Here is a 12,393-nt window from a genome sequence, read left to right on the forward strand (position 1 = left end):
TTGGGTGTTACTAGACCAAATTTGAAGGTATTAGTTTGTTATCATCCTCATAGTCCGCCACAAAAGGTGGTCTTCACAGCAAATAATAAATAAATAGTGAAACGTATTTGCAGTTTAAAAGATGAGAAGACAACAATAAAAGTTGATGTGTTGAAGCTTCAAAAAAGTGCTGCAAGGAATAATGTTTTTATGTAAAAAATACGTATTTTTTTGTTTGCTTTCTTATGGTTATTTTCCACTGTTTCAAAATTAAAGTCAAATGCTCTTAAAATATTGTCCTCTCTCCACAGTGTTTATTGTGGTGCTTAAGTGCACTTTGTTTATAGATAAATCTCACACACTAACACAGTATCTTTGATCAGTATAATATTTTAAATTAGTGATGTCCAATATTGATGTTTGTTCTAACGCTTGCTTTCCGATACCTATAAAAATCGACTGATATACGCGTATCATTTCACAACCCATCATATCTGCCACTTGCATTACTGCTATTTTGATGCTGAATTATGCCTGTATATGTATTATACATATATTATATATATTATATATAATTTCAGGGGATATTCAAATATATTGAGATGTTACAATGGAATGCAAAAATGCATGGAGAGTTTTATTTCACGTTAGATGCCCAAAGTATGAGCCCAAATACTAGCAAAATCTGTTTTCACTTCCAGGTGGTTTGGCCATATGTATTACGCTGTGCTGCCTAATATTGAGGATGCTTTTGAAAATCTTCCTGTGGTCACACATTGACCCAGCTCATTTTTGAGTATTCTGCATGTCTCTGACTTTGAGTCTGTGTGTGGGGAACAATGCTGTTGCAGCTATTTTGGCATCTGCGTTCGACATGTAAATTGAAGATTAATACATTTGCCAGCCATGGATGCTCATTTGAAGCACTTGGTTTTGGTCCAATGCTCCAGCCCTGTTGTCTCCCACATTGTGATGCTTAGAATGTTGTTCCAGTTGTCTATCCAAGAATTATGGTGTTTTGTTCCCCATCTGCTTCGTGAAGTGCTTTGCTGTAAACGAGCTAATCACGCAGAGCCCCGTCTAAATATTCATGAGGACACCAAAACAGCGACATTCAGGGACAGAATCGGGAGTTAAATCCGAGCAGCAAACCAAAGTGGCATCGGTATGAAAAATAAGCGTCAATTTAATTCAAGGGCATTAAGAAGTTTGATTCTATTTTATGGTTTGAGAAGACTGGTGATAAAATATATGTAGAGCAGTGCATCATATTAAGAAAATGCTTCATTCTTATGGCATCAAAAGTAGTTATTTGCATTTGTATTGTAATTTGTGGATCTTTTGCAGTAAAATCTGGTTCAGTTTTTTTTTAGGTGGATGATTTGACAAGTGAATTTACTTCTCAGATGCTGTTAGCTGGTTTCTTTTAAAACATTGTGTTCTTCACTTAAGTATTTTTAGTATATATATATATTACTGAATATTGATTTGCCAGGAAATCAGTGGTACATCTAACTCCACCTGCTGAGTCACTCAGCCTGAACGTTCAATTCTCAATGGCCCAGTTTGGAGTCTCGTGTGAAGTGGTCTAAGTCAAAGTAAGTGGTTGTCAGTCGGTCAAGTCCAAGTTAGAGATGAGATCCTTCTTGAGGTCCTGTTCATGGGTGCGAGAGGGATAAAGCATGTGATTTATAGATGACAACACTGTATTGTTCTCCCATAGTCAGAAAAGAGCTAAGATGGAAGGAAAACTGTCAATGTATTTGCTGAGCCACGTTCCAGCCCTCATACTGTATATGGTTCAAAGCTCAGGGAAAGGCAACGAATGACCAGAACCTCTGCTCCTCTGCACTGAGACTAGCCAGTTCAGATGGCTAGGGTCGGCCTTCCCTGGTGAGCTGTTCCAAGCATGTCCAACTGGGGCGGACCAAGGACACGGCGACGTGAGGAGGAGAGGAGGTATCTGGGAAGGAGGAAGTTCTCTGACCCAACCTCAGAACAAAATGGCTGGATCAGTTAAAACATGACGATTGATCCCTTGGGTGTGACTTGTTGCCTTTCAAAAATCCAGTAAATATTTAACTGTTCCAGCTTGAGAGTGAACTAAATAATTTACCAACCTAACGTGAAATTTTTTCAGTCATTTAGTCAGTCCTGTGTGTCAGACATCATCAACAATAATCTCAGTTAGCTCGTCTGTCTCCATGCCTTTCTCTGCTCCCCTGTCATTTTTGGAAAGGAAGCACAGAAATGCAGCCATGGGTTCACATTTATGATAGAAACAGAGTGGACATGACATGACATGACAGACAATACTGCGGAATCAAAGCTCCTCTGTCTTTGTTTTGTGTTTTCATCAACCAGACAGCATCTATACTGTTAGTTGTATGTGGTTAACACTTCTAACCTTTTGTCTTTCTGTGTTTTGCAGGTTAGCTTTGTACGTCTACGAGTATTTGCTTCATGTTGGCGCGCAGAAGTCTGCACAGACCTTCCTGTCGGAGGTATGAGCTTGCTTAACGTCCTGTGTGCCAGATCACTGTGATTCCGCTCTCTTGTGTTATCAGCGATGGAATTCACATCTCAACTTGGAGCCAGTAACCTTGAGTCAAGGTGTAAAGACATAAAAGTACACGGGTGTCATAATAGTGAGGCCCATTATGGTCTTCAAAATGGAATTATATAAACATGTCAACTTTGATGACGTTCTGTCGATTGTGTGAAAGGTCTTTACTCCTAGAAAAAAAACTGTAATAGGTTCCTGTGGTGCCCAGGTACAGTTCAGGAGGTGAACTCTCTTCTTAAGTGATGTGTCCACTCTCTAAATGGGCGCCCTTCCTGCTAATGGTCCACACTTCTCCTGACCGCTAAATTTATTCAGCTGCGCTTAATATAACAACAGTAGAGCGTCGATGGCACACAAAAGCACGTCAGCTTCATTCAACTTTAATATCAGCAACATTGGCTTGGGATTTCAAGAGGTGCAAGAGTCAAACATGCCCACTCAAAGTGGTTTGACTGCAGATCAGAAGCTGCTTTTAATAGGCACAGTGATCTGATACAACAGTTGCTGTTAAACAAAATTCAGCTGACACAGCATAAACCTATGTGGGAAGTCGTAACAGACTGAGATCCTGCTAGAAATGCCGCTTGGTGCCTTACTTGCCTTAGCGCCTGATAGAATTCATGTCCCGTTCTGCGTGTTGCAGTTCTATTCTGCTGCCCTGATGGATGAGGTGCCCATGCAGTCCTGTCTTCTACCACAGAAATGTCAACGTTAATTCCTCTCCTGAATCCTCAGAAGTCTGTTACTTGTAGAGGACATGATACATGATATGCAAACTGCACATGCATAAGGGTTACCTCTCCATGTAAATGATCGAGGCACACTGGTATGGCTTAAATGAGAGTGGCCTTGCCTTTAGAACAACAAAATCTTTGGAAAAGATGAAATCTCACATGATCATATATGTTAAAAATCCTGAAAGAAATATAATAACCAATTTGTTTTGAATGTAAATGCTAAAATTAACCTCGAATAAGTAGACAACATTTTTCAATTCATGTCCTTACTGACTGCTTTTAAATTTTAAATGTTGATCCTGTGTGCTTAAGTTGGTTTTAACTTATTTTCATACAAGACATTAACTTGTCAAATAACATGTTGTTGTACATGTTTTTATGTCAAAAACCACTCCCGGTCTGTGCATATTACTTGATAACAAACTTAAATGAGAATAGCACTGAGAGGGCCAGTGCTCCGCCAAGCAGCTCCTTGTCCATTCCTCTTCCACTAATGTGGTTACTACAAACACTAGTTGTGGTATCAGATTTTTTTCTGCTGCTATTGTGTGCTTAAAATCAGGTGAACTTTGTAGAGTCATAAACTGAGTAGGTGACACACATGCTAGGTTTGTTGTCTAATGAGTTCGATGTTCTGTGACTTTTAAAAGATTTCTTCACAGCGCTGTAATTTAATGAATATTTATTGGATCCAAGTCGTGGCGTGTAATTATCAGTAATCAGTCGCCGATGTTGTGTTTGAATGACATTTATGGATACGTTTAAAAAGTTCAACATCCCACCGCTAATAAACAAACAGTGCCAGATCTCTCTTATTTTGCCTTTCTGTCTACATGTCTACATGTTTACATTTGCCACCATGTCTAAGGCAGGGAAGATCAGACACTTTAGTTTGTTATGTGTGACACATCAAACCAGCTGTGTAGATATTATTTATGGAAGGCAGCGTCTGCAGCATGCCACTCTGGGCGACTTTTTAAAATCATCAGTTTGTAGTTCTTTGGTGTAACTCTTTGATTATGTCACAAGCATTATTCTGCTCATTCATATGAGCACATGTTCAACAAATGTTTCAATGAAAACTCACAGACAGACACACACACACACAAATATACCTGTTTATTGTCACATAACAGCGTCAGAATCACTTGGGCTCTCCTGCATCAATTAGCTCGTGCTCCTCCTTTAGTCAGAAACTCTCACACTCTCCCATTTACAGTATGCACACTGTACACACGCTTGTCCCCCAGAGTACTTTGCCACGCAGCACTCTCCTGCACTGCGCAGCACTCAGCTCTTTAGCGGCATTAAATCAACAGGCCCACAACCACATACGGAACATCACATCACTATCCTGCACTGGGGAAATCTGTAGAGTAGACACTTTAATATAAATCTGAGTCTTCTGTCTGTTGTTATTAAGAATAAAAAATAAAATAGAAAAGGTTTGCAGCTGTCGCTTCTCGGTTGCCCAGTCTGTATATTGGCATAACATAAGTGCATTTTTGTGGACTGAGTTATGTCAGTGGGAGGGTTTGCTATCTTCTACCAGGATCTTATCGGGGTGTCCAGATATTGGCTGGAGCTCCGCTGGCGTGTGTGTGAGGGCAACAGAGAAGGATACTCTCTCAGTTTTTAATCCACAAACTTCACTGTGGTGCTGCAACTCCGCAGATCCTTCTCACTCAGACTTCAGCGGGAAGTTGCAATGACATTCAGGCAAAAGTGATAATGTTTAATATTCGGTGTACTACTTTCTAATATTTGCTTTCTGGTGCAGATTCGATGGGAAAAGAATATCACACTTGGGGAACCTCCTGGATTTCTGCACTCGTGGTGGTGGTATGTATTCTGTCCATTAAAGGTGTCGTGATTTGTGCTTCAGTCACTGGTCCTAGCTTGAATGCTACCTTTGAATTCTAATGAGAGTAATCTCAGAGTTACTTTCAAGTGTCCATATTTAAAAACAATACTTTTACGTTCCTGTGTTTTCTCTGTGACAATGAGGAAAAATTTTACTCTGTCAAAGAAAAAGTAATCTTGTCAGATCATTACATTCAGAAACAAAGCGAGCATTATTAGAAAAAAAAGCAGTATGAAAATTGTTTAATTCTGACTAAAGTTGCTTCTAGATGTTTTGATTTTGGAGACATGTCTCTGGAATGCTAAGAACATCTTCACACGTTTGTGGTGTGGTATAAGTTTGTGGTGTGTCTCAGCAATGCTGTCAGGCAGCGGTATGTTACATTTTCTGTCCGGGTGAACACAAGATGTCCCTGGTTGTGTATAGGCAACATACGTAAGGACAAAATCTCGACACAGAGAGCACATCACAAGGGTTGAACACATATTTAAACGTGTACCTAATCGGTTCTTGTCCGGAGCGAAGACCCTGTGCCGGCGTGGTCCAAGTGCTGTTATACCCCTTACATTCAGTGCTTCACCAAAGCCATGCTCATGTCACATTAAAGTCAATGGAACCACAGACACAATAGAAGGAAGAAATTAAAATCTTACTGAGAAACATTCATTCTTTCATTAATTGAAATCTTATATGTATACATATTATGGTAGTGTTTTTGCGCAATTGCTAAAATGCAATCAGGAAACGTAAGAAGATTCATCGTGTACAGGCTTTTGTACAGGAGACTGGGTGATCAGAAACTTCTTCTGGCCAGGATTGGGAGTAATATGTTGGTCGGTAGGGCCGTGAAATACAAGGATGCTTCATTGCTGCCCTCTATAAAGCACTTAATTATCATTTTCCGCTTCTTTGGATGAGCATTGAGATCCTGAGACGCTGATGTTTCTACATGGACAGTGGCATGTTGAACTGATCGAAGCGCAGGGTGACAGTAGGAAGACGCGTGGCAACACAAGGGCAAAGACAGCCCGAGTAAGAGCTTTGACTGGATGGCTTTGTTTGTCATTCATGCTATCCTGCTCATCCCCAAAAGCTCTGCCAGCTGAACCCGTGTAATAAGCCTGCGCGCATGCCGCCTCCTTCATCCTCCATGGTCCAGTGTGTGTTGTAATTGTGAAGCCTGTTGACACGGCTCATAATGGTCCTTAAAGAGCCTGGCTTCTCTCAGAATGACAGTTCTCAGTTCCGCAGCTACCACTGATGCTGACAGAATGACATAGCAAACACACAGCACTAAAAGTTTCCTCCGTTCAAGCCCAACCAACATGACACTCTTGATGACTTGAACTGTGAGAGAGTTTTTGCTGTTTTATCAATTCTTTTGTGTGTATGTGAGTGTTTTCCTGTTCTGCAAATTCATGAACAATCAAGAATCATATATACTCATACACGGCCAAAAGAAAAAAAACAAATACACCTTTTCACATTTTGCTGTCAACTTTGCACTCAATGTTTTCCAATTTTAATAATAATAATAAATAGTGTGCTTTTCCTCATAATGCATCAAGTAATCTAATGCAAGATCCCCTGGTTGTCTTGAGTTTATCTGCCCATGGGGAAAACATGGACGATAAATGCTAAAGAATTTTGAAATTCCATTCTGTTTTGCTTTAAACTCTGGTACTATTCACCGATTTCCTGGAGAATTAGGATTCCATTTACACTAAATCAGTATAAGAGGAGACTGTTGATTAGCCAGACCTACAACGAGGGGTGACCTTGTTGGGGCGTCTGTGTCTGGACCAGCACGTGGGCATGCAGACGCTCAGGGGGTGAGAGGGGGGCTGTGGATAAGATGAGAAGGGGCAGTGGCTGAGTCTCCTGTCCACACATTCGCCGCTACCCCCCTCCCCTCTTCTGGAAACCTTCCCCAAAACAAAAGCTCCAGATGGTTGAAAAGCCACCAACCTCCCTCATCTCTCACCCCTTTCTCCCCCTCCCTCAACCTTTGTCTGGAGGTCTGTCCTTTTGTTTGCGGAAGAGAGACCCCCGAATGGATTAACTCTTTGCATTATAGCTCCTTTTGTGTTAAACAGGCAAATCTAGAAACACCACCCAATCCCACCCCCGCAGTCGCTGTACCTCACAAGGGCTCCTTCCCTCTGCCCTGGCCTCATTGGAGGTTTCCTGTTGGGTTGGGGATAGGTGTTTGGGGGATATGAACGGGGTTGTAAGGGGGAGGATGTAGCATGCTAGATGTGGTGGTGGGGGTCACTCTTCCACATCTGTTGTTATGAGAAGAAGGATAAAGCAAAAAGACTGAGCAATGGCTGCAGGTGTTGATCGTGTCATTAGCTTCTCCTCTGTATTCCTCCATCGATTTCTCTGACCAATTTTCACTGGATTCTCCCCCCACCAACCCACACAAAACATCAGCATAGTGCAGGGTATATGGTGGGATTTTTCCAAGATTCCCACTGGCTTCACTCCTTGTAGGTGGCAGCAACAGCTTTGAGTGGAGATTTTTTTTATAAACATTATTAGCCTACATTAAACTGCTGTGTCTTACCTTTACTTCCATCTGTTTATTGAGACTTAAAACATCTGTCAAGTCATGGTTTTGGAAATATTTGGATTTACTCACCAAATATCTTATGTGAGTTATTTATTGGCATGCTAACCAATAACTAATTCGTTGTCTTGGCATCCTTTGATTCCTTTTCTCTCAGTCTTCATGGTTAGCCCTTTTTTTTACTTATGAATGGGAATCCTAATTTCTGATGGTCATTCATGAAAAAAATGTGTTTATTTCTTTTCAAATTTGATGCCACAAGGTGGCTCATTTTCACAACAACCTGGGCAAAGCCTTTTTTATTTATTTATTCTCCATCCAATCACTGGAGAGAATGATTTTTAACTTGGCTGGAAGACTATGATAGTAGTCGAGACGACCGAATCTGAGACCAAATTGAGATTGAGACCACAGCATACTGAGACCAAATTTAAGATCATGAGTTGGAGTTCAAGACTGAGTGGTGTCCAGAACCATTGACTGGGGCGAGACCAAACTGAAAGCTATCGTTTGAACAAACTAAATACTAGTTTGTTCAAATGATAACATTTCAGTTTTCAGATTTATTTTGAAAAAATGATTAGTCTTTCTTTTGCTGCAAAACAGAAAATTTGTCTGTATGACTCATCTGGTTGCCCCCTATCTTGGTCATGGTCTTGAATTAGTCTCCGGTTTGGTGGTTTCAACTACAACACTACCGAATATTACTACTACTACTACTTAATACTACTGGGCTTTTCTGGCGCTTCATGCAAAACATACACAGCAGGAGTATTCAACTGAGTCGTCAAAGGGCCTGCGTGGTGCAAGCTTTCGTTGCAAATAAGTTTACGAATCTGGTGTCAGCTGAAAGAAGCAGCACCTGACTGAAGTCCTCCTGGTTCAACTATGTGTGCTTGACCGGTTGGATCGAAAACCTGCACTACCCTGGCCTTTTGAGAACTGAGTTTAATAGCCCTGACAAACAGAGTAAAACATTAATACCTTTTCATAATATTTTGTGATTCTGCACCGTTCTAGTATCCTCGCTGCTCATTGCTTAGCAAAGTCAAGTCAATGCCCAGACGCTCAGTATTCAGCGTCCTGCCTTGTTCAGTCGACATACATTTGTGCCTGCTGAACTCAGGCTCAGCAGTGTTGTGTTTTTTAACATATATAAAAGCAATAAATACACCTAGTTCTACTCCACCAACTGAGGGATTATTGTGTACCAACAGAAAGTCCTGGAAGGAGTGTTTAAATGTTCACTCAATATTTACTGTGAGCCCAACTTTCACTGTTCATTCATGTGTTCATGTGTATGCTATATCAGAGGTCTGTTTTTGTCTCATCTCCAAGTTACTTTCCACTCTGCAGAATTTGCCTCTGTGCTATCTTTTATTCCACAGCAATCAAACCTGTGACGGGATGAGAATAAATGTCTGTTTCCATCTGATGTACGAACGAGTGAATCTCTTGGTGAGATAGCTGGCCAAAGTGACACAGGATTATCGTGATTGACCTGCCTGTCCGCCTTTGTTTTCCCTCTGTATTATAATGGAAAAAGAACACTGTAACCATGGGCTTTGTCAGAACAGTTAATTGCAAATAATTATCATGATGGCATTTAATTTTAGTAATTGTCTTCTTCTGAAAGGCTGAACGCTAATCCCTTCCTGCTCAGTTCTGGATACGAAGTATTTCTGCGTGAGAGTGTGTGCGTTTGAGACAGCCATCTCCTGTTTTCTCTGCCTCCTTTTAGAGAGTACAAATACTTTGCACAACCCTCACATTGTAGTTTGAGTCTCATCTGACTCATACTGAGGCTAAATATTACCAGTGATACGATAAAGTGCTTCCCATTATGAATTATTAGATTGAAATGATAAAGTAATTGGATTGACTGGAATCTTACATGGAGGGAAAGATTTTCCGCCGATAGCTGATGCTAATTAGCAGCAGGGATGTTGACATCTCGATAATATCTGAACGTTCTGAAAAGAGAACGGGAACTATGACCTGAGCTGTAATGAACTGCAGTCTCATCCATTCACTGACTGAATACCTGGAAGAGTGGAGTTGATTCAGAAGGATATTACTCACCTTGGGTTTGTCTGTACAAAGTTCTCGGCAGTGGAATAATCTACACTTGGCACCATGCACTGCCTCACAGCCTCTGGGTCATATTTAATAGTTACGGCGGTATAAAGTGAGAAGCTTGATTTTCAGTTAGATTTACTTTTATTATTTATTGAGGTTTACATCATGTGTTGTGTTGCTTAATGTCTTTCACCGGGTTACATTCACGTATGGGTTTTATGTGAGATTTCACTTGTTGCTGCAAGTTCTCCATAAAAATAAGGGCTTCTGATCCGCTAACACAATGGGACGCTCTACCTTGCTTTTTAATAAACCTTGGACATTATGAAAGTTGCATACAGTTTGACGTCAGACATGATATGTTATGAATAACATTATGATTATACTTTTTGTTGTGACCCAGATGTCATATTTTACATCCTTATTAGACAACACGCACTCTGTTTGTGCCACAATCATTCCTTTTTTGCAAAACATTCATCATTTTCCCTTCATAAAAATGTCCTCAGTTTGATATCATATTTTTTTTAATTCACATAATTCTTATCAGCATGACTAGTCCTGTTACATGGAGGTTGAAATATTCATTCATTTGGGACAGTTAATCTCTAAGTTATGAATTCATACACTACATTGTCATAAAGAAAAAGTTGTACCCTATCTTCTCTGCTATGTGTAACAGACATTTCATCTTATCATATTATCTTAATCCTATTTAACCACTAAACATCGCAAGTAAATCATATCGAGTAGTGTGGGAGATTGCCTGCTTGTGCTCTTGCTTGGATTTCAGTGATGTCATTTTTTTTGTTATTTTCATTCAGATTTTTATGTAAGGAATTATAGTTTTCTGAAAATCATATCACAGTACTGCATGAAAGACCCAGTTTTAATAATGAAATAAATATGAAATAATAATGAAAAGAAGAAAAAATAATTTTCAATAAATATGCTGCAAATTATGTGAGAGACTTTTCAGATGGTAGAAATGACTGAAAAGTATAGATTTATATTTACAGTGACATTGAAACATGCATTTTGTAATTCACCGCACTTCATTGAGCAGTTTTGATCCACTTAAAATAGTCTTTTACTTGTCGATTTTGAGAACAGCCCCAATGATCGTGGAGAATTGTGCTGTCACATCATAATTTGCTGATATCGTATTTCTCAAAAACAGCCAACCAAAAGAAACTCTATGAAAATGGGCTGCTTTTTCCTCATCGTGATCATATTTGCTAGGATGTGATTTCACATCATCATTTCCTAATTTGACATTTATACAAACTAGTGACTGATGTTTGTTTTTCCATATTCAAGATAGATAAAATAATATCAACATATTGAGATTCCTGTGTTCTCTCAGTTTGTTGTCGTCCATGAGCGATGCAGCCTGAGATTATGCAGAAAGACAAAATGAGATTTTCGCGCGTGACCGGGGTCAGGTGTTCAACCTGCAATATATTTTTGACTTGAGAGCCAAGGAGATGTAAAACACATTGCCCCTCCACCCCTTCTATACTTGTTTTTTGTTGGTAAACTAAAAAATGCGCCCGTTTCATTTCCAGGAGAGCTGATTGGATTTGTGATGGTTGCGTCTTGTAGTGTGTGTCGCAAAAGCAATCTCTGTAACACACACACACACACACACTGATAGGTATGATAATGCACGTGGGCTTATTGTGATGTGACACATGGACACAAACAAACACACACACACACACTCTGACATGTTCGTTCACCTCTCTGTTCTGTGTCCTTCCTGTCTCCAAAGAACCTGGTGCCTGAGGAGTGCCTCAGGGCACCTACTCGTCTATTTATTCTTCTTTGTTCTCGAACAGCGTGTTTTCATTTTGATTTGGTGCCTTTAAAAGGTAGATACCCTGAACTGACGTTTGATGTTTCTATTTATTCTTTTCATTTTTTAGACACCTACTGTAGCACTCGTGCTGCCGATGCTGTCAAATAGCTCGACACAAATCAAAGAAGATGAAGGAAGTGGTGGTTCAGTGTTTTATGACGTCTTTGGAGGCATCTAAAACACATAAAAGTTGAGAAAAAAACGGCCACAGAAGAGTGTGTTGTAGAACATGTTTTTAGGTGTTATTTTTGGTCAGTTTCTTCATTTCCCTTTTATCTCTTAATTTCCTACTTTTTTGATGCACTTGACGTTATCACCCTGTGTGCGCTGATGGCACTTTCACTGCATCTCTATAAACAAATAAAATATGACCCTGCTAAGGGAATAATCTGAATATAACTGTATTTTTAGAACTAATATAGTTCTAACACACATTTCAGTATGATTTTTCATCATTTCTTTCAAAAACAAAGAATAAAAAAGTTCTGTAAACTTAAGTTTTATCATTCTTAAAGTTAGAGAACCCAATAACTCTTACTTTATACTGTATGTTATTGTTTTCGGGCTGGGGAAAGTAAACCTACCGCACCAAAGGCTTTCCTATGACAAAGGTTTGTTGGCATAAAGAATAGCTTATAAATATTTTGTAAAATAATTGTTTCACTGCAGATCATGTAATATACGCATCATCTTCCCTTTGTCCTGACCTGCCAGCGTGGCAGGGTGCAGGAGGCA

The 12,393-nt window shown here is 39.8% G+C and overlaps 1 protein-coding gene across 2 annotated transcripts in view; it reads left to right on the plus strand.

Moving 5' to 3' along the window:
* Positions 1-12,393, plus strand: part of ssbp4 (single stranded DNA binding protein 4) — a 79,447-nt gene that overhangs the window by 9,017 nt on the left and 58,037 nt on the right. For both annotated transcript variants that reach the window (XM_053870872.1, XM_053870879.1), the window contains exons 2-3: positions 2,411-2,483; positions 5,063-5,124. In XM_053870872.1, the coding sequence (XP_053726847.1) occupies positions 2,411-2,483; positions 5,063-5,124 (135 nt within the window). The remainder of the gene's footprint in view (positions 1-2,410; positions 2,484-5,062; positions 5,125-12,393) is intronic.

The sequence above is a fragment of the Synchiropus splendidus genome, chromosome 1 (genome assembly GCF_027744825.2).
Source record: "Synchiropus splendidus isolate RoL2022-P1 chromosome 1, RoL_Sspl_1.0, whole genome shotgun sequence".
In the NCBI taxonomy this organism is placed as follows: Eukaryota; Metazoa; Chordata; class Actinopteri; order Syngnathiformes; family Callionymidae; genus Synchiropus; species Synchiropus splendidus.